Source organism: Furipterus horrens, unplaced genomic scaffold (genome assembly GCF_987537825.1).
Source record: "Furipterus horrens unplaced genomic scaffold, mFurHor1.1.pri manual_scaffold_3, whole genome shotgun sequence".
Taxonomy (NCBI): Eukaryota; Metazoa; Chordata; class Mammalia; order Chiroptera; family Furipteridae; genus Furipterus; species Furipterus horrens.
Window position 1 is genome coordinate 67,344,225 of NW_028327173.1, and position 24,077 is coordinate 67,368,301.

A 24,077-nucleotide genomic window follows, 5' to 3' on the forward strand; every position below is an offset into this window, starting at 1 on the left:
TAGGAAGATCTGTAGACTATTGAAATGTTCTATTTTAGCAAGTACTCAATTTAAATTTAGCACACAGATCCTGGCCTATTTTTGTGGGCTCTGGTTTCAACGATAACTTATTTTCAGAATCTTTGCAATGTTATTCTGGTTTGCTTTGTGTTGTACCTGAAAGCCAGTCTGAAAACCTGATATTCATGATATTGTTTATTTCTCAAACGTCTTTGCATATTAATTTAGTACCTTAGTGTTTGAATTGGTTCTACCAAGTTCTAGTTCTGCCCAGGACATTTTATGCAGGTTTAAAGAATTCTTTTCTCGAGTTCTTTCAAGATCCTCCTGCTTCTGTTTTACTCTCTTTGGGATAGTGAGGTGCACTGTCATTCCCTGCTGAATAGGAGTAAAATTCTTGACTTGGTCCACACTTGGTCTTCATTGACAAACACCGTTGGAGGAGGGGACTGCCACCTCAGACTACCTGCTATTGCTAAATGGGGTGCAAAACCATTCATTGTCTGGCGATACCATACAAGTAGGGGATGGGAGTGTCACACTGGGTCATCTACTTTGAGACGTGGGGGTGGGTCTCTGCTGACACCATCTTGTTGAGGGTAGGGATCATCACCCTGATAGGCCTACTCATGTCAAGTGGAAATACAGATTCCCCATTTGGTCTCTGCTTATGCTGCCCTGGAATAGAAGGAAGGCCACATACTAAGCCCTCTGCTACCTCATTGTGGTGAAAGGAGACCACACTCCCTACTTGGTCTCTTTTTATGGGTCTTCATTGATAAGAAAGAGGAACCCCATTCTGGACCCTGATAGTGTCAGGTAGAGAGCACGAATTCTGGATGCCCCCTTCATGCCTACTGGCACCACACGAGCAGGGAAGGTGAGCATTGGCCTCCAAGATGCTACTATTTGCCATGTTACCCTGCACCACCTGACGTTGCCAGGTGAGAAGTCCAGATTCCCCAGTTAGAATCTCAGCATGAAAAGATGAGGGGCATCCATGGTGCTTGCTGAGATAGAGTGGCTGTTGTCAACAGATTCTTTTTTGCACTTTGACTTTGGAGGTTCGGGGTTGCAGGCTTCTCTGGCACAACGTCTGGATAAGTCTGTGATGAAAAGAAAATCCAGAGAATTTGCCACCTTATCTTCCTCAAGATCTGAAGTCACTAACTGGTTGGCATTTTTCTACTTTTCAGTCTTAAGATTGTCTTTTTTTAAAAAGTAATTTTTATTTTTTTATACCATCGACATACAATTATATTAATTTCAGGTGTATAGCATAGTAATTAGACATTTAAACCACTTAATAACTTGATCACCCTGATAAGTCTAGTACCCATCTGACACTATACATAGTTATTACAATATTATTGACTATATTCCATATACTGTAATTTATATTTATGTGACTTTTTATAACTGGCAATTTGCACATCTTAATCACTTCTCATTTTTCACCCATTTTCCTTACCCCCTCACTCATCTGGCAACCCATCAAAATTTTCTCTGTATCTATGAGTTTGTTTCTGTTTTGTTTATTTGTTTATTTTGTTTTCCAGATGCCACGTATAAGTGACATCATATTGTATTTGTCCTTCTCTGTATGATTTATTTCGCTTAGCATACTAAACATTCTTGTAGATCCATTCCTGTTGTCACAGATTATAATATTTCATTCTTTTTTATGGCTGAGTAATATTCCATTGTATATATGTACCATATTTTCTTAATCTATTCATCTACTGACAGACACTTAGGTTGCTTCTATATCTTGACTATTGTAAATAATGCTGCAGTGAACATAGGGGTGCATATGTCTTTTCAAATGTGTTTTGGGTTTCTTTGGATAAATACCCAGAAGTGGAATTTCTGGATCCTTCTTTCTCTGTTGTTATAGCCTTTGTTTTAAAGTCCATTTTGTGTGATTTAAGTATTGAAGCATTGCTACTCCAGCCTTTGTTTGTTTCCATTTGCATGAAATATCTTTCTTCATCCTTTCACTTTCAGTCTGTGTGTGTCTTTTGATCTGAAGTGAGTCTCTTGTGGGCAACATGTGTATGGGTCCTGTTTTCTTATCCATTCAGCCACCCTGTGTCTTTTGATTGGATCACTGAATCTATTTACATTTAAAGTAATGGTTGATAGGTGTGTAGTTAACTGCCGTTTTATTATACATACTTTTTTTTCCTTCTTAAAGAAGTCCCTTTAACATTTCTTATAATACTGGTTTGGTACTTATGAACTTCTTTACCTTTTTCTTGTCTGGGAAGTTCTTTATATGTCATTCAATTCTAAATGATTGCCTTGCCTGGGTAGAGTAATCTTGGATGTAGGTCCCTGCTTTTGTTCACTTTGAATATTTCATGCCAGTTCCTTCTGGCCTGCAAAGTGTCTATTGAGTTATCAACTGACAGTTTTATGGGAGCTCTCTTGTGTTTTTTGGACTTGTATTTCTAGTCTCCTGGTCCCCATCATGCAACTGTTGATATGTTTGATGTTGTCCCAGAGGCCCCTTAGACTATGCTTATTTTTAATTCTCTCCTCTTTGCTTCTTTCCTTTTCTTTTTCTCTTTTCCTTCTCTCTCTCTCTCTCCCTTTCTCTCTCCTTCCTCCCTTCCTCCCTTCCTTCCTTCCTTCCTTCCTTCCTTCCTTCCTTCCTTCCTTTCTTTTTGCTGTTCTAATTGGGTGTTTTCTGCTACCTTGTCTTCCAAATAATTGATTTGATCTTCTGCTTTCTCAAACCTGTTGATTTCCTCTAATGTATTCTTCATTTCAGTTAATGTATTTTTCATTTCTGACTGCTTCTTTTTTCTATCTTTCTTTTTATGTTTCCTGTCTCTTTGTTAAAGTTTTCACTAAGTTTGCCCACTCCTTCCCTAAATTAATTGAGTGTCTTTATAACCAGTGTTATGAACTCTGCATTGCTTACCTCAATTTTTTTTTTTCCTAGAATCTTGTGCTGTTCTTCATTTGGGACATGTTTCATTGTCTCCTCATTTTTGCAGCCTCCCTGTGTTTGTTTCTATGTATTAAGTAGAATTCCTACATCTCTTGGTTGGTAGAGTAGTCTTAATTAGTAGCTGTTCTGTGGGGTGCAGTGGCACAGTCTCACTGGTCACCTTAGCCCATGCTCCAGGTATATCCTTTATGTGGGTTTGTGTGCCTTCTTGGTGTAGAGTCTTGATTGTCGTTGGCAAGTCAGTAGGAGGGATTGATCCTCAGGCTGATTGGCTGTGAGGAATGGCAATGAATACAGTGAAGGAGCTATTGTGCAAAGGCTAACACCATGGAAAAGGATTTGCTTTAGTGGGTCTCTGGTGCCTGCTGACTCTGTCCTTCAGGTTTATTGTGTATAGAAGTGTTGTGGTTTGAAGCTGACCACTAGGTATGTTGGTTTCTGTGGCCTCTTGGGAAGGGCTGTGGTACAGGCCACTGTCATCTTCTGCCTGAGCCAGGTATAAGCTACAGGTGATCTGCAGACGGTTGCCACTTGTGCTGCGTTTAAAGGCACCAGAGAGAGGCTAAGCTGAGAACCAAAGCCAGCTGCCACTAGTGCTGGGCTTTGAGCCACTATGGGGCACACTGAGGCCAGATGCTGTTTGTTTGGAATTTGTGAACCTTTGAGAAATTTTCATAAAAGTAGAGACAGGCCATTTGTATGGAAAAACCTCTGGAAGTGCCTTGGATGGGCCCAGCAAGTTGAGTAGGTCACGCGTCTCAGGGAATCACCAGGGTGATGAACAGCATTAGGTTGATGGACACTCAAATATGGCTCCTGCCTGCACCTGCAGGCTGGGTACAGGGAGGGCTCAACAAAGGAACAATGGCTTCTGACCACATTTCTCTCTGGGAGAAAGCTGCCCTTCTAGCCCTTGCATTGAAGACAGACAATTCAGTTTCCACTTGTATGTCCTGGATGCCTGTCTAGCTGTTATCCCAACACTGGAGCTCAGAGCCAATGAATCTATCAGTGAGTAAGTCTATGTGTGGGCTCTTTAAGAGGAACGCCTTAGACTCCAGGAGACCTTAGTCTCACTCAGCTACAATCCATGCTGGTTTTCACAGCCAGAAGTTATGGGGACTTCTCTTCCCAGTACTGGAACCCTGGGTTGGAGAGCCCAATGTGGGCCTGAGACCCTCTTGGTCCTTGGGGGGGGAGGTAGGGTGGGCTCTGCTGCCCTCCTGATTCTTAACCACCACAGGTAGGTGCGAGACCAACCTGTTCTGCATTTCCCCCCTCTGACTAGTCTCTGCATATCCTTGGTAACAGGATTTCTGTTCAGCTAGTCTTCAGGAAGTACTCAATGATGGCTCTGTAGTTGTAGTTTTATGTGGCCTGGGAGGAGTCAAGCACGGTGTTTGCCCACTCCACAGTTTTGACTGGAACTTCTAATTGTGAACTTCTGTGTCTAGAACAGAGATTTTCAGCCAGTGTGCCACAAGAATTTTTAAAACATTCAACACCTGACTATTTAGTCAGGGACACTGACCTCTTTGTCCTTAAATTGTCAAATAAAATCACAACAGTCAATACACCAATAGCCATCCAGTGTGAATGAATCAAAATTATACATTTTTTTCAGATATACAAAAATAGGGTTTTTGGTGTGCTCCAAAATTTTAGTAATTAGTTTATGTGTGCTATGAGATGAAAAAGGTTGACAATCACTGCAGTAGTGTTTAATTGTAGATCAGGCAGGAGTAGAGAGAAAGGAGCCTATTCTGTCTTGTCCAGAACCAGATATTTGATAGGTTTAATTTTTTTTTTTTTTTTTTTTTTTTTTTAAGATTCTTGAGTCGGGACAATTCTTTCTGTCATTCTTAAACTTTGGACAACTCTTAATCATATTACAGGTCTCAGAATAAATATTACTTTCCCCTAAAGTCTTGGAGAGGTTTTTCTCAGTATTTTAATCCAAATTATGGGTGGGCTTCTTTTCATTTTTTAATCTTGTTCTTTTATTTCAGTTATCACAATTTTTAACTGTTTACAGATCTTGTCTTTTTTTTAATATTTAATTTTTAAGAAGTTTTAGATTTGCAGAAAAACTGAGAACACGAGAGAGTTCTTATATGCCACAGACTTGTTTTCCCTTGTTATTAGCATCATATAAAAATGGCATATTTTCTATAGTTAATGAACCTTTTTAGGAACTGAAGTCCCTACTGTACTGATACTAACTTGGTTCTCATTTTTCTGCTCCACATTTCCATCCAAGATACCACATTATACTTAATTGCCATGTCTCCTTAAGCTCTTCTTGACTGTTAAAGTTTCTCGGACTTTTTTTGAAGAGTACTAGTTTGATATTTTGTACATGCTTCTCTATTGAAATTTTTCTGCTGTTGTTTTTGTTTGTTTGTTTCATTTTTTTGATTAGACCAGAATTGTGTATATGGAGAAGGTAAACTAAGTGTTAAAAGCACCATTTTCATCATATCATATCTAGTGTACATAATATCAGTATGATTTATCAGCTTTGATGTGGACTTTGATTACCTAGCTGAGGTGGTGGTGTTTGTCAGTTTTCTCCGACTGTAGCTACTCTTTTTTTCATCCTTTTTATACTGTACTCTTTCAAAGGAAGTAACTATGTACTGTACACTTTAAGAGTGGGGAGTTATTCTTCTCTTTGTTGAGAGCAGAATATCTTAATTTATTTTGAATTCTTTTGTACAGAAGATTTATCTTCACCATTTATTTATTGCCATTTATTTATATCAACATAGGCTGGTATGTAAATACAGTAGTCCCTTGCTATATCACAGTTCATTTATCGCAGCCTCACTGTATCGCGGGATTTTTAAAAATGTTATGTTTAATAATCTCGGATTTTTCGCTATATCGCAGGATTTTGTGGTACTGTATACGTATGTTGTTAAAGTTACGTAGGTTTAAGAGTGTGGAATATGTTTAAGAACATAAGTAGTGTTTATAAAAGTGGAAAAGGTTAATAAGGGAGTGGGAAAGGTTAATAAGGGACAGGGAATGGTTTATAAGTGTGTGGAAAGGGTTTATAAAGCCTTAAAATATATATAAATACTAAAATAAATGTAAGGTTCCTGCTTCGCAGATTTTCACCTATTGCGGGGGGTCTAGAACATAATACCCGTGATAAGTGAGGGAATACTGTATTTACACATAAACATTTCTTCAGTAATCTGCATGTGAATGCTTATAACAGCTTTGTTTATAATTGGAAACAACCAAGATGTCCATCAGTAGGTGAATGAAACAGCCATGTCTGGCCAGGGTATGGACACTGTGGTTTAGCTTACTTACGTGTCCATCTCATTCAGCTGTGGCCAGAAATGTAGGATCATGTAAGAACATTAAAGACCTCACTAGAATAACATAGTTTGAGTGGGATAAGAAACATTTCCTAGAAACTCAAGGGAGAGGAGTATGCAAAATAAGACCAAAATGTACTAGTGACATCCTTTGGAACAAGGGTGGAAATCTGACCCTTTGGGTTTAGTTTTGTGTTATAAAATGAGGTTATTTAGAGTGGTAGAATATACACACACTTTAAAGGAACATTGATCTTGATACTGGAAAAAAACATATATAGAGATCTGGAACTACAGTTATTATTACTAAATTAGATAAAATTTCATGTTTCAAAGTAGGAACTAGATGTATCGTATTAATTGGGAATCTGATTTGTGATAAGAGAAATCTCCAGTAAGATTAACTCAAGCCAAAAGGAATTGGGTTGGCATCTTGACTAAGAAGTTTAGGGGTATAGAGTATGTTTGCTTTTTAAGCATGATTGGATTTAGAAGCTCAATCTATGTCCCCAGTGATCTTTTTCTCTTTAAGTCTCACCTTTGCTTTCTAGGTTAGCTTTGTTTTCTGGCTATCTATGATAAGAAAAGCACTTCTCTTCATCAGTAGCTTTAGATTTTTATTGTCTTTGCAACTGGTGTTCTCAGGAAGACTTCTCTATCAGTCCCTGAAAAGGAGAATCGACTGGGCCTACATCAATCACATGACTATTCAAACCAGTCAGTGAATCAAAAGAGTGGATGCTCTTGCCCACACGCAACTTATGCTTAGTTTTGTGACAGGAATGGTGGGGAAACAAGGCAATTTTTTTAAAGCAAGTCTGTTTTTAAAAGTAAGGACTTTATGTTTTGGTTTCTTTTTTTATGTTAAAGATTGTTGTCTCTACCTACCTCCTTCTCAATGACTATGTATTGAGGGGTGCCAAAAGTGAGAAAAATTTTTTTTCTTTTTTAATATGATGTTATTAACATCCCTATTCCTCAAATTAGATTGTTATACTTTTTATCTATTGGCAGTCAACACAAAGTAATTAATCATTGTAATTGAAGAGAGTGCTTATCTCTTGCCTGGGTTACTGCAGTGGCCTCTGTCTGTATCACATCTATTACAGTCTAACCAACTCAAGCCCATCTCTGTGTGTATAGTAGGTGTTGTCCTGCCTGCATTCAGTTGTTAGCTAACTTAGACTGAATGTCCACTACAGCCTCACTCACATGTTGTCCAGTGTGTCCGCTGGAGCAGCTGGATTGCTGTGGTTCCCTTCCACATGGCCTCTCTTCACATGGTCTATCTTATCCTCCAGGGCCCTGCTCTCTTGCAGTATAGTCGGGACTTCTTTAAATAGAAGTTCGCTTTCAAGAGCAAAAAGCAGAAGCTATATATTCCTTGAGGACTGCACTTGGAACTTTCTATCCATCAGAATGTCACTGCCATCACACTTTCAGTCAGAGCAAATCAAAAGGGGAGCCTTGAATCAGTGTAGAAGGGGGCTACATGATGATGTGAATGCAGGAATGCAGGAATCATTGAGGCCATTTTGTAACAACCTGCCATAGTCTGATAATGCGTTTTCCTGCTTTTCTCTGCCCGCTCTTAAATCTATCTTAACAGAGGAGGTTATACCATATCACTTCTTTGCCTAAGCCCTACCCCATTTCACACAGAGTAAAAGCCGAAGTCTTTATACTGGCCTGTAAGTCCCTATATGATCCTCAATTTAATAGGGATTTATATTTCATCTAAAGGCATCTAAAGTAGGCGTGCCAGGACTTGTGAAGCTTCAATAAAGCCATCAAGGTCCAAGCTCTTTCTCTCTGCTTTGCCCTCCTTAGCATGTTGCTTTTTGTCCTGTTAGCCCCCTTTATGTCTAAGGATGGCGCTCAGCACTATCTGCTTTAGTGCTGAGTATGTGCCAGCAACTGTACTATTGCTGTGAGACCATACTTCTTAGTCCTCGACATAGGCATTAAGAAACTTAAATAATACAGTCAAGGCAGTAGTAATAACTGTTTTGCAGGGGATTAAATTTAAACGTTAACGTGGTTGCATTATTAAGATTTAAACATAGTCAGCCTGACTCCAAATACTTAGTTCTTCCCATCATAGTATATTCTAAGCAAGCCTTCCGTTGTCTCTCTCTCTCTCTCTCTCTCTCTCTCTCTCACACACACACACACAAAATAGGACCTATATTTGTGTAAAGCTTTGCTGCTGCGTCAGATTTTTTGTTTTTTGTATCTGTCTTCCTTTATAAGTAGAACACCTGAAAGAAAGCAGAATTGGGCCATTTCCATTACCCAGCATTCAATGACTGTTTTGACTAAATGAGTTTAAAAACACTCAAAGTTAGGAAAGCCAAGCATCATTTTCCAGGTGAGCAAACAGGTACAGAAAGAAGGGATAACATTCTTGTGTTGCATAGCTAATGACAGAGAGCTGGTGTTATAACTGGTTTCTTGCTTTCTGGTTGACAACATTCTCCCCTGAGACACAAAACATTGGATTAGGGCAAAGTTAGGGAGGAAAAGGAACTATGTCCTGCCAATATCTTTGCTTTAAGGCCATAAAGGCCATTTGTATTAATTAATGCAAATCGCAATTAGGTCAAGATATAGTTCAAGTACAGAGAAATGGATACTGCAAAGTTATCCTCTTAAGAAGGCATTGTGGAGTAAAAAAGCACCAAGCTAGGAATCAGGGGATCAGTATGCTAAATTCAGCAAGTCACTGACATTTGTTTATGACCTTAGGCAAGTTGCTTAGCTGCTTTCAACCTGCTTTCCTCAAAACTAAAATCAAGGGAGTTAGGCTACATGATCTTGGAAATTCCTTCTAGTTAAAACAGTATATGAATCACTGTACCCAGTGAGTTTTTATGGGCCAGCTAACATTTCCTGGCATTTATCAGGTCAGACTGTTTTATATTTCTATTATACAGAAAGTAACAGATTTTTCACTCCTGTGGGAACTTGGCCAGTGAGGAGTAAACATCCTTTCCTCCCTCTCCCTTAATGTAGTAATGGATCATAAGTGACAATTTTTCTTCATTTTTTCCTTTGAATTCAGTCCTATTCTTATTTTAGTGTTTTTCTTCACTGTGAGTTTGTCGAAATGTAACAAATTGAAAATATCGATTTATGTTTTAGTCTAGAGATCAAAATTTTATTATTTCATAGAATAAAAATAGCATTTATCAAATACTAACGCATCTGTGTATTTGAAATATTTGGCTGGCACATGGTGTGATCTAATTAGAGTGGAATGTGTAGCCTCATACCTTGTAGTAGAACCGTATTGACTCAAAATAACCTACTTAAATAGCAAATATACTGTAGATTATTAAATATCATTATTAGCTTTTACATCTGCTAAAATTAAATAAAGTGAAAGTTACTTTTGGCTTATTTGAAATAATGTATTTTCCTCCTTATTAGACAGGCAGTGTATATTTATTGCTTTAAAAAAATGAGAAAATCCAGAGTACTTTGAAGAACCAAATGAAATTTTCTTTTAATATTTTTATCCAGAGATAATTACTGTTGATATTTTAATCTCTTTCCTTCCAGTCTCCCCTCCACCCATTCTTATTTTAAACATTTTGAAATAAAACTATGTGTACATAGCCATAATATATTGGGCTGAACACTGCTGTGGAATAATAAAGGACGTAAATAAGAGAAAGCTTTCCTTATTCTCTATAGATTTGTTTGAAATTATTTTGGTAGGATGTCCTGAACTTTCTGTTTCCTATAGGTTGGTTTAAAGCCCTGATATTTTTAAACTTGAACATATTTTTAACTTCTCTAAAGACTTAGGCTTACAGTAGGATTGTTGTCAATTTAAGAGGTAAAAATAGTACAGTCTCTTTCTCCACAGTGTATTTTTCTTTAATGTAAATTAACACACATGATTAGCGAAGAGGGTATTGATTTAAGTATTACATGGACCCTGGGTTAGTTCATCTGTAATTTCCCCCAGAATGCTAATATTTTTAAGCCTTTTTTTTTTTTTTTTTTTTTTGTAATTTTAGAGAAAAACCTTGGCAACATATGAAGACCTTAAGGTAAAAGTTGAAAATTCTATAGAAGTTTGATAATTTGGGGTCTCTGTTGTGAGTGAGGAAAAGTCTTCTGTTCACCCAGTTGTCATTCACTTGTAGATAAATGCCTTTTCTCTCTGTTTACTTTTATTGTTGTTATTTTTATTTATCTTATTTGGAACTTGATTTGACCTACCAGTCTGAGGATTTATATCATTCTTCAGTTCTGGAAAATTCTCATCCATTTATTGCTTCATGCAATGCTTCTCCCCACTTTCTTTATTCTTTTACTCCAGAGCTCTTGCTAAGTGGATCTTAGGTCTTCTCATTTAATCTTCCATGCTTTTTAATTTCTTGTATTTCTGTGTGATGAATTCCCAGTACTTTTCTCAGTTATCTATCTGCCAGTATACTAATTCATTATCTTGTTATATTCTGCTATTTAACCTATCCACTGAGTTTCTAATTCATTTTGGTTCCTTTGAAACCCATCTAATCTTTACTCTTTGTTTCTTATTCATGCAAGTGTCTTTTTGTATTTATTTAGTTACTTGAGATCTACTTAGCTTAACATTATTCTGATTGTTCTGCAGATGCTGAAAGTATTAATTCCACTAATGGTTTCCTTGTGTTCATATGTGACCTCATTGGTTAAATGACTGCATTAAAGATATGGATAATATAAAATTTAAAGTACATTAGAAATAGGTAATTAGGATTAATTATGCAAAACTTGAAATATTTTTGAACAAATATTTTGTGATTATAAATTTAGATTGATAGGGAAAGGAATACGACATAACAAACATGCTAGAAGAATGTAAACAGCACAGTGTTTAATAAATTTGACTAGCATGAAATGGCTAAGCTTGTGGTTTCAGTGATAAAAGATATAAGAATTGTGGGGTTTTTTTACATGTAGCTACTTGGTATAGGATCATGAATACTCTTAAAAGTTTAGTTTTATGCTAAGGATATGTTTAGGATTAGTTCTTTTATACTTTCTGAGCATATTAATGAATTTTAAAGGGAGTTTGTGATTGGATCTAATGTTGTTTTAAAGAGTTGAAAAGGGTATCTACTGTTTTGGAGAAGAAATTAAATTTTATAGAGTGGGAAAGAGTTGTGGATGGTGGATGAAAGTGTTAAACTTATAAATTAATATAATGTAAATGATATAGACAGTTACTACTGCCTGTAATAGAACACAAAGATTATCACTGAGATTTTCACTGGGCTAATAGCTATTTATATTCCTGAGGCTAATTTATCTTCCCTATGTCAAGAATGTTACTTCATTGCCTAGACTAATTCCTGGAATTTCTGATATAATTTCTTTTTAGGATAGAGACATAATTTAATACATGGGATATCTCATTTCAGTCGTTCCAAAGGCAAGAAAATTACATTTTCCAATAACTTCTACAGTTTACTGCAACTAAAATTTATTGGAAAGAAGTAATAGAAAGTACTGTAAATTTTTCTATCTGCTCTCAGAAGGCATTTTTTCATCTTAAATTACTGATTATATTATATGTATCTCCTGATCCTTTCCAAAAGGTGTTTGACCACAGCAAAAAGTGGAAGTAAATATATGGTTACTAAAAATTTAGGTCTATGAAAAGCATCAGGGAAAGCAAACATGTTAACTACATGTGGTTCATATCTAATTCTAGCTAATACAGTTGCTATACTTGAATATCCGTTTTGTCCTTGAGCTTGGAGTATGAGTTCTGTTTATCAGAAATAGGAAAGCATGACTTCCTCAGCAATGACAGATCTTCCTGAATTCTAAGAGAAGAATATTAAATAGTATAATAGACAAATCATTAAGAAAAGAAAACAAAACTAACCTGCCAAGGGTAAGCCCTGCCCCCAAATTGCTCGTAATCTTTGAGGTGGTCAGATAAGAAAATGGATAATTGGTTAAACAGGATCTATACTGTTAGAGCATATAGGAGAGACATTTAACCTAAATTCTAAGGGCATCGGCAGAAAATTTTTTCCTGGGAAGAATTGTGGTGAACTTGAACAAAGTAAAAATTAGCAGAGCAAAGAAGAGAATAGGAAGAGGTAGCTGAAGAAGAAAAAAACTGACAAAATAGAAACAGAGGCATGAATACATGGAAGAGACTGACAGCTGTCAGAGGGGAGAGGGAAAGGGGGACTACATGAAAGAAGGTGAGATTAGCCAAAGAACATACATTTATGACCCATAGACACAGACAACAGTGTGGTGATGGCCTGAAGGAACGGGGGGGGGGGGGGGGTGCGAAGGCTGAGTGGAGGTGGGCAAACAGGGAAAAAATGGGAACATCTGTAATTTTGTCAACAATAAAAATAAAGTTTTTTTTAAAAGGTGCAGCGTGCCTAGTAGTCGAACCAATAATTGTCTTTGTCAGTGAACTTCTGTAATTTGATTGGAGTTTAGGAAGCAATTTGAAAAGAAATGGGAGTTGAAGTAGGCAAAAGCCTTCAAAGGGTTCACATCAAAAAAAAGACATTTTCCTGTAGTACTGTTTTTTTGTTTTTTGTTTTTGTTTGTTTCTTTTAACAGCCTTTTAGTACTATGATTCTCAAACTAAGCACCAAAGCTTCTGGGGTACCTCAGCAAACTCTTCAGGGTATTGTAGTACTCTATATCTTAAACTTTTTAGGAAAACACAGTGACACTATTTGTTGGATATCATATGAACTAACTGAAGTCAGTGAAATTTCAGTTAGATTATTTTACATTCCCTTTGTACTATGGAACAGGAAATGAAGGTGGGAATATCCAATCTGATTTTAGGTTTGAGAAAGTGTGAAGGTACCTGCCCAACAGGCAGACACATCCCATTAATAAGTAACTGTGGTTATTAAAGTATAAAATAAAAATTAATTTTTTTCTTTTATACGTATCATTCCAAACATCTACTAAGTTGTGTTTATTAAGTTTTTTGGACCTTACTGCTTAATTAAGGGAATTATTAGGTGTTTCTTTTGGCCTCTGGGGCATAAGGAAAACATTACTGAAACACTCAGGTCACCAGGAACCAAGAAATTAGGGAACTTCTGGCTTAGTATATAATAATAAGATTGTAAAAGCAATTCATGTGATGTATTCATATGTGCTAGTGTTTTGATAACTAGCTAAAGGTGCATTCATAAACTTTGGAAACTAAATAAATGGGTGATAGGACTTATATTCTATTACAGATAGTAAAAAAATTTAGATATTATTTTGGTCCAGGTAGATCTTCCATATAGATAAGAGTCACATTTAAGGCTAATAGGTATTGATCACCTATTCCAGGAATTCTTAGTCTATGATCCATGGAACCTGGAAATTATATATACAAACATGTAGTTTTCTTTGTTCTACGGTGTGGTGTGGCGTGGTGTTGTGTTTTGTCAAAGCTTCAAAGGGGTTATTGACCTTCAAAAGGTTAGGAACAGATTTATAGATCAACTGCTTCATTTCTTCCATGGTGTGCCTAGTGGCACAAGTTTTTTTTGAGGTTAAAGATTAGATGGAAAGAATATTTGCATCAGTAATTTATATAGAACTTATTTATATGGATGTGATGAATTCCCAAAGAAATTAAAATCTTTTAATTATGTCTGTGGTTCAAAAGGTACTTAAAGAGTACACAGTGAAATGTAAGTCTCTTTTCTATGTCCTTCACAAACTCAATTTCTCTTCCGAAAGGTAAACATTATCTTTAGTTTCTTGTGTTTCAGAAATTAACAATTTTAAAGCCGAGAGTATTATATATAATAATGGAGTTTAAAATACTGAATGTTACACAGATAGCTAGAACATAATTGGTTCTTTTACATGTGGATTAGATGTGCTTACCTGATTTGATTTTCAATTTAAGATGAATAACTGATACTGTGTATTATCTTAGCTTCTGTCAGTAGGATATAGTTTATTTGGTTGGCCAAGAAGTTTGTTTAGTTTTTTCCATATAATGGCTTTAGTAGTGCTTAACTGTCTTTAACTTCATTTAAAACTATTTTGTTAGATTGTATAGTGACAGCTGTCATATCAGTGTACATGTAAAAAAAAAAGTCAAAATTGGCGAATTTTTGTGCAGCCATTTTCATATTGAAGATGGAAGAAAATATGCAATATTTTCAGCATATTATGCTTTATTATTTCAAGAAAGGTAAAAATGCAACTGAAACACAAAAAAGGGTTTGTTCAGTGTATGGAGAAGGTGCTATGACTGATCAAATGTGTCAAAAGTGGTTTGCGAAATTTCTTGGTACTATTGACATTTTGGCCAAATAATTATTTGCTGCGGGGCTGTCTTACGCATTGGAAGATGGCTAGCAGCACCCCTTGCCTCTACCCAATAGATGCCAGTAGCAGGAGATAGCTGACATACTCAAAATATACAAATCAATAAAGTTATTGGTGAAAATGAAAAATGTGTTCTTTATTTATGAAAAAAACTAAACAGACTTTTTGGCCTAAATAATAGTTATTTTTCTAGTAATGATGTTTTTATAGTGAGTCAACCAAATTATTATTAGAGATAGTTAGCTATGAAATATATAGAGATCTGAATATAGTCTTCTAAACCCTTAATGCATATAATTCATTAACTAAAAAGTGGTCAAAAGGATATAACTTTATTTTATTTTTGCCAATGTTTGTTTATTTTTAAGAGGTTTCTTATAGAAGGTAAAATAGAATTTTATTTCAGTTTGGAACTTAATAAATTTTCACTTATTAAGTGACTACATGGTCCAAGGGTTATGTATGGAGCTTCACATGTAATATTTTGAATTATCACAATATTTCTGAAAGGTAGCCAATATTATTGTTTAGACAAACTGAATATTGGAAAGATTTAAAAAGTTGCTCAAGAGTCACAGTGTTGGCATTGGATCTAACTTGAAGTCATAGGACGTTGAAAATCTGTTTTTATACACTGTGTAGATATGTTTCATTCTAATATAAATTTGTCAGGTATTGCTATTTAGTGAGTGGGCAGTTTTTGAATTTAGGATTGTCTATGGTTATAATAAAGGCAAATAAGTATTCTGTTGCTTAATAAGGAAAATTAAATATAATTACTTAATAAAGAGCCAATCACTTCCTGTATAGTTTTATTCTTATGCTGCACATTTTACTGAGCAACTAGCTTTCCTAACATCTCACATATATATGTTTATTTTTGTTTCTGTAGGGAGATTCCCGAAGTCTTCCATTTTCTGAGAATGTGAGTGCTGTTCAAAAATTAGACTTTTCAGATACAATGGTGCAACAGAATTTGGATGATATCAAGGATCGAATCAAGAGAGAAATAAGAAAAGAACTGAAAATCAAAGAAGGGGCAGAAAACCTGAGGAAAGTCACAACAGATAAAAAAAATTTGGCTTATGTGGACAACATTTTGAAAAAGTCAAATAAAAAATTAGAAGAACTGCATCACAAGCTACAGGAACTAAATGCACATATTGTTGTATCAGATCCAGAAGATGTTACAGGTATATATATATATATATTTTTTTTTTATTTGATGTTTATATGGTATGCTAATAAGAAATTATGATTTTTAAAAATAGCTTTATGATCTATACTTTTTGGCTTTTCTGAAAGTATAGGGTCTGTATTTTTCCCTTACAGTTAAGATTTTGTTTATATTCTGTTCAGAAGTGCATTGAATTGATAGATATGAAAATTGAAGTATTTACTTAGAGATGAATAACCCTGCTGTCTAGTCTCTTACCCTCTGTCAGTAAGATACTACTTAGAGTTATTTTCCAGTATTAATGTTTTGTATTGAGTCAGCCACATGTTCTTACCTGATTCATACTTGTGATCAACAGCACGAGTTTGCCAGATGACTTTTTAAAGTTAAAAATGCATTCTGTGACCTAGGGCTGTTTTTATTCTTTGCAAATGTAGTTAATTAAACCTATGACCTTTGTTCTTTGTGCTTCAAGCAACTAAATTAACTAAACCTCTGGCATAGTGTGTAAAAAAGAAGAAAATTTAAAAAGGCAAACATTAACTTTTTTTTCTTAAAATATGGAAAATAAAAGGAAAATATAACCCATGAGTCCACCGAAGAACATAATTTGTAATTAATTGATTTTTTAATTGAATTCTTTGAAGTGACATTGGTTAACAAAATTAAATACATTTCAAGTATACAATTCTGCCTGCATCATCTGTATATTGTATTATGTGATAACCACACCAAGTCTCCTTCTATCACCACTTATCCGCCCTTTATGCTTTTCTACCTGCTCCCACCCCCACATTCCCTTGGCAACCACTATATTGCTGTCTGTATCCATGAATATCCTTCCTTTTTTTTTTTCTTTCTTTGCTTAATACCTTAACCCTTCTCATCTATAAGAGAATTAACAAATGTTCATGTGGGAAATTTTTTAGTGCTATAGAAAATAAAAAAATAGAAAAGGTACCTCTCTCCATCCTAGGCCATCTCTGAAAGTAACACTGTTAACTTTTTGTTGATTATCCTTACAGAAAAAAATTTCTATATTTGTACCAATATTCATCCATTCATATATACATTCTTTCTAAAACTTTTTACTTAAAAATTATTTAATACACATCTGATCTAATAGTTTTTTGTTTGCAAAGGTGACATTTGAGCAATATACTTAATTTCTATAACCCTCAAATTCTTCTTTTGTAAAGAAAAGGAGTGGTGTATGTTGAGTACTAATGTATCTCGCTCTATAGAAATTATAGAAGATATGGTGATTAGGTAATAAGAAATAACAGATATAAGTAAAATTAAATTTAATTAAGAAACTCAGATTACCAGTCTCAAAAATTGCATAAAATACTTCTGATGTTCACTCTATTTGACATAATTTATTGTAATGAATCAGTTTCAACATTTAGGACTTTCCTTAGGGATTTTATTTGGAGAACTCTCTATGTAGAGACTTCAACCTTGTAAGAATAATTGAACCTTAAAAGTGAAAGAAAGCATAGAGAAACAGGCCTTCTTATTTTAAATCTTAAAGAATCCCAAAGATGTGAATCACAAAGCTAACTAAAAAGAACTCTTCAACTCCTTAGCTAGTATTCTCTTAATCACACATTCAATAATTACATTATAAATGGAAATTTGTAGTATAAAAATGGCCTTTTTTTTTTTTTTTTTTTTTTTTTAGCAATGTTATATAAACTTAGAAATAGCCTGTTCTGTTGGAATTCTGCTGAGCTCTACATTTTTTGTCCATTACTTCTTTAGGAAAGGGCTAAAATAAGAAACAGCAGTGGAGCTTTCAACTCTGTTTATTTAGACAAAACATTTCCCTCCACACACAATACCCATAACTACCTTGTAATTGGAATATAGAAGAGTTTTTACCACACAACAAGTAGTCCGTTGGCTTCCCCAATCCCTTTAAAATTTTTTAACTTTACTGAAGTATAAATTATATATGATAAAAGTTTGACTTGATAAGTCTTAACAAATGTACTATATATACTCATTCAAGTAACCTTCACTACAACCAATGATCCTGAACTTTTCCATCACTTCCATGGTTGTCTTGTATACATACATCTCAGTCAGTCTCCGATCCCCATCTCTGGCTTAGGCAACCCCTGGTCTGCTTTCTGTGACTTCAGATTGAATTTGTTTTTTCCTAGAGTTGCATGAAATGACCATTAAGTCTTACTATCAAATTCCTTTAATCCCTCAAAAGCCAGTTGGAATATCACTGCAAAATCTTCCCTGACTTTCTCTGAGAATCTTCTTTGTTTTACCTTGTCCATTCATTATTGTATTATGTTGTACTGTACATGTTTATATCACTTACTAAACTGTATGCTCCTTGAGTGCAGGGATGTGTTTTCCTTCACCTGTGTTCAAGACTTATCATAGAACCTGGAACGTAATAGATATTTAGTTTTCTATGTTAAATCTGGAAGGGAGGGAGGGAAGAAACACAGCAAGTAAAAATACTGTATTAGTTGTAATTAATACCAAAACATAATTTATCATAGTACTTGAAAAATTTAATAACTCGGGTAACAGAGCCTTAAATAACGTTGTCTTAGGATAAAGAAATCCAGAAACTTTCCTTACTGGTCATATTTAATATTGACTTTTCAGATAATTTCAGGGTAAATATATATAACTTTGTACTGTGACTTCTTAATACTTCAGTTTGGGATAAACTTGACAAGTTGCTTAATATTTTATTTTTTATTTTATTTCATTTTATTTCATTTCATTTCATTTTATTTTATTTTATTTTATTTTATTTTACTTTATTTTTATCACTGTGTGGTTGCCTCTCACTCATGCCCCCAACTGGGGACCTGACAGTGCAACCTAGTAATGTGCCCTGACTGGGAATCGACCAGTGACACTTGGCTCGCAGGCCGATGCTCAATCCACTGAGCCACAGCAGCCAGGGCTTTAATATTTTAATTTATTTAAAAAAATAATTCTCATTAGTGCAGGCATCCAAAGATGTATTGAAAGAAAATAGTTCTCTTGTCAGAGGCATATTTACACAATTCGCTAATGAGGTTTCTTTTTTTCTTTTTTATTTGTTTTTTTACTATATTACTGTTTTGATAGGATTAAAAGCAACAACATAGAGAATTAAAGGTAGTTCAACCTTAATTTTAGGTCAGATTGCCATAAATTTCATATTTTTACATTGTGTGCTAAACTAAAAAAATATATATTTATTTTAGATTAGGTGTGATAAGATTTAAGGACACAGGGCTTTGCTTTCAGTTCTTTAAAATACAGATGTTCCCCAGCTTACAATAGCTTAATTTAGGATTTTTCCACTCTGCTATAGTGCAAAAATGATGTATATTCGGTAGAAACTGTATTGAATTTTGAATTTTGATGTTTTCCTGGGCTAATTACATGCCGTATGATACTCTGTGTTTCTGGGCCACTACAGCAAGCCACAGCTCTCAGTCAGCCACATGATCACAAGGGTAAACAACCAATATTCTACAGCATACTAGGTTACCAGTGTTTTTTGAATATCATGTTTTCACATCCCATCATGTTTATAGAAACACCGATGTGTGTCTCCTGCCTCTGAAGATGAAACTCAAGATAATTGCCCAACTGTAGGCCAATGTAAGTGTTCTGAGCACATTTTAAGTAGGCTAGGTTAGCTATGATGTTCAGTAGATTAGATATATTAAGTGCATTTTGATTTAGGATGTTTTTCAATTAACAACAGGTTTATCAGAATGGAACCCCACTGTAAATTAAAGAGCCTGTATACAGTATTCCCTCACTTATCATGGGTATTACGTTTTAGACAAACCCCCCACCCCCGCGATAGGTGAAAATCCACAAAATAGGAACCTTACATTTTAGTATTTATATATATTTTAAGGCTTTATAAACCCTTCTCACACTTATAAACCATTCCCAGTCCCTTATTAACCTTTCCCACTCCCTTATTAACCTTTTCCACACTTTTATAAACACTACTTATGTTCTTAAACATATTCTACACTCTTAAACCTAGGTAACTTCAACAGCATACATATACAGTACCGCAAAATCCCACAATATAGCGAAAAATCCGCGATAAATAATTAAATATAATATTTTTAAAAATCCCGCGATACAGTGAGTCCGCGATAAGTGAACCGCAATATAGAGAGGGACTGCTGTATGTGTATTAATAGCAGAAGTGTTTGGCTCTTCCTGTTGTCTTTGGGGGATTATGTAAGCAAATCAATGACTCATAGAAAAAGGGACAAATTTTAAATCTGCATTGTGTAAATGATTACTGTGTAATTAGAAAGACTGCTCTTAATTCACATCTATAATAACTATCAATTTTTAGTTTCTAATAAAATAAGGATCTTTATCAGATGAACTTGAAGACTTTTAACTATAAAACTCTGAAATTTTACTTAGAATAATGTCAAGATCTCATCTTTTGGGACATATGTATTTTTAAGAGGAGTAAGAAATGAATTCCATAAAATGCAGTGGTAATCTAAGCCTTAGTTGGCAACTGAGATTCCAAAAGGAAATATTTGAGAAAGAACCAGTTTCCTGATTCTTGGACTCTTGTGTGTCTCTAGAGAACAGGATAAGAATATTTCTCATATTTTATTAAATATAGCTAATAGTTTGTGTAGTATAACCTCCTCTATTTTCATCTTATCTTCTTTTCTTATTACTTCTTCTCATTTCCATCTTGTCAGATTGACTTTTACCTGTTGCGGTAGTAAATATTTTCTTAAACATCTAGAATATGGGGATTTTTGGAGTTAACCTTGGAAATTCTTTTTAATTCTGAAAATATAATTATATTGAAGGAGTTTTCTTTCTTAATGACCAAACTGCAGTTTGTGAAGTTTTTCTTGAATGAACATAAATGACAACTTGATTTTATTATTCTATTATTGGCCTATTCACCTAAATATGGCATAGAAAGTATAGTTGAATTTTATATGTGTTAAAAATAAGTGGAATCTATGACCTGGTTTGTTATGCAATTTTTATGTGTTATTTATTTCTGGTTGAATTTTTCATTCAGAGGTAAATATATTTTGTAATAAGTTGTGAACTTTTTTTTTAAATATGCTTTATTGTTTATGCTATTACAGTTGTCCCAATTTCTTTTCCCTTTGTTCCCCTCCACCCAGTGACCACCCTCCCTCAAGTTGTCCACCCCCTTCCTTAGTCCATGTCTGTTGGTTGTGCATATAGTTCTTCTCAACATCTTCCTATCTACTCCACTCCCTCCTACTATGCTTCTTAATTCCTGTACCACCTCCTTCCCTTTTCCCCCCTCCCCCTGCCCCACTGTCTTCCCCCCAAAATGCTCCCCATACCTATAATTCTTTTCCCACTCTTGTTGCCTACTTAGTTTGCCTTTGTTTCAATTCCCTAGCTTCTGTTGTTGGTTGTTGTGATACAGTTTTCATTTTAATGTTCATAGTTTTGATCTTTCTCCTAAACAAGTCCCTTTAACATTTCATGTAACAGTGGTTTGAATCTGATGAATTCCTTCAGTTTTACTTTGTCCTCGAAGCACTTTCTCTGCCCTTCTATTCTGAATGACAGCTTCACTGGATAGCATAATTGTGGTTGTAGGTTTTTGCTTTTCATTACTTTGAACATTTCTTGCCAGTCCCTTCTTGCCTGCAGAGTTTCTTTTGAGAAATCAGCTGACAGTCTTATTGGGATGCCTTTGTATGTAATTCTCTTCTTCTCTCTTGCTGCTTTTAAGATTCTCTTTTTATCCTTAATTTTTGACACTTTGATTCTAATGTGTCTTGGTGTGTTTCTCTCTGGGTCCAGTTTTTTTGGAACTCTCTGTGCTTCCTGGACCTGTGAGTCTGTTTCCTTCCCCAAGTTAGGGAAGTTCTGCTTCATTATCTTTTCACATAATTTTTCAGTTTCTAGTTCTTCACCGTCTGGCAGTCCCATGATTCGGATGTTGGCCCACTTATAGCTGTCCGATAAGATTCTGAGCCTCTTCTCATTTTCTTCACTTCTCATTTCCTCTTTCTGCACTGGTTGACTGTTTGTTCCTTCCCTATGTTCCAATTTTTTGATTTGATCCCTGGTTTTCTTTCCCTCACCACTAGTTTTGTATGTGTTTTTGTTCATTTCAGCAGGACTATCCTTCATTCCTTACCCATCTTGTTTAAGATCTGTTATTAGGTCTGTAAGCATTTTTATAAGCAAAGCTCTGAACTGAGCCTCAGAAAGATTTCCTATCTGCTGCTTCGTTAGATTAGATATTTGCTGTCTTGTCAGCTGCGTCACCGGGATCATGTTCTGTGCCATCCTGACCATTTTGTGTTTACCTTTGCTTCCTGGGCAGGGCTGTCACACCTCCTACGCTATAGGGGGCAGAGCCCTGTGCACTTGTCACAGCCAGGCGACCTATCTCACCACGCTGTGGCATTTTCTGCAGGGGTGAAGGTCTAAGATGGATTCCTGCTGTTCACTCTCTGCTGAGAGACCGGGAGCCTCCTCCTCTGTCCCCAGCCCCTCCGGGTCTCACAGTTCAAGGCAATGGGGGTCTTCCTTCCCCAACTTTGGAATTGCAAGCTGACGGGTCTGGTCTGCAGCCAGGGGTGCTCCCCAGGCGCTTCTCATCTCCCCCTAAATATGGGTGTCTGTGCTTCCCGCTGTCCTGCCTCCATCGCTGCTGCTGCCGCGGACAGCACAGTGACCTCTCCTCCCCGGCTTCGCCCCTCCTACCTGTCCGGACGAGCACCACTTCTTTATAACTTCATATGTTGGACTTTCATTTATTTTCTGGAACTTCTGGTGATTTCTGGTTTTGTGGTAGTTGTATTCCTTCTTAGTTGTGGAGGGAAACAAAGCATGTCAGTCGAGGCCAGAAGTCTCCTGTGTTTGTTTGCTTCCGTGTCCCAGGGAGAGCTGTCACTCCTACTATGTTGTAAGGGGCAGAGCCTTAGGGATTCATCAGTACAGGGCGACCTGTTTCACCACGTTGTGGCACTGTATGCGGGGGAGGGGTCTGAGAAGGAACAATGCCGCTTGCCCAGCACTCGCCCCTTTTCCAGGCACCTCTCCCACTTCCGCATCAGACTGGCGCCCCTCTAGCTGCTGCCCTGGCCTTCATTCCCAGAGTGGTTGGGTCTGTGGATAGTCTAGGACCATGGGGGCCCTTAAAACAAGCGGATTCTGCTGAGAGACCGGCAGTTTCTGCCTCCACTCCAACCCCCACTGGTTTGCACAGTCAAAAGCAATGAGGCTTGATTTTCCCCAGTGCTGGGACAGTGAGCTCGCGGTCTGGCTGGGAACGCTCCCCAGGTGTCCCTCCTGACTTTTTAAAACGTGTAACTGTGCTTTCCGCCGGCCTGCTGCTGTTGCCACTGCTGCTGTCACCACCGCAACACATTCTCTCTGCCCAGGCTCCACCCCTCCTACCTGTCTGGATGAGTATTTCTTCCTTATGTCTTTGTTTGCTGGACTTCCATGTAGTTTGATTTTCTGGAACTTCTGATTGTTTCTAGTTTTGGGTAGTTGTATTCCTTCTTAGTTGTGAAGGGAGATGCAGCATGTCTGTCTATGCCTCCATCTTGGCCGGAAGTCTAAGTTGTGAACTCTTAAGGAAAGGATTGCCATTAGTGACCTGTGATCATTAATTAGCAAGTCACTTTTAACTGGTTTTGTTTCCTTGTCTTTAAAATCATGAGATTAAATGATTCGTAGTCCATAACACTTGAGTTCTTTGATGATATATGTTTTTAGAAGTTAACACAGTAAAATCAATTATTTTTGAAATACCATTCCATGAATTTTAATATGTGTATAGGTTACTCAAACAATCACTACAATCAGGAAAATGAACAGTGCTATCCCTTCATAGTCACACTATCTCTGCACTTCATATCCCCTGCTGCCACTAGTCTTTTCTGTCACTATAGTTTGCTTAATGGAATCATAAAGTATATAACCTTCTGTGAAAGTTTTTTTTAGCTCAGCCTATTGCTTTTTGATACTCATCCAAGTTTTTGCATTTATCAAAAATTTATGTTTTTGTATTGCAGAGTAGTAACATATTGTATAGATATACTACAGTTTATCCATCCATGAAGAACATTAGGGTTGTTTTCCAGTTTTTGGCAATTTTCAGCACAGCTGCTATGACTGCCCATGAATACGTTTTTGTGTGAACATCTTTTCAGTTCACATTGGTAATTATTTAGATGATAGCTAAGTTATATATGAGTATATTTAGCATTATATGCAACTACCAAAATGTTTTACAGCATGG

At 36.0% G+C, this 24,077-nt stretch overlaps 1 protein-coding gene across 1 annotated transcript in view; it reads left to right on the forward strand.

Annotated features, from left to right (window-relative positions):
- Window positions 1-24,077, forward strand: part of PKN2 (protein kinase N2) — a 147,166-nt gene that overhangs the window by 31,628 nt on the left and 91,461 nt on the right. The window contains exon 2 of the mRNA XM_090269696.1: window positions 15,512-15,812. Within this exon, the coding sequence (XP_090125822.1) occupies window positions 15,512-15,812 (301 nt within the window). The remainder of the gene's footprint in view (window positions 1-15,511; window positions 15,813-24,077) is intronic.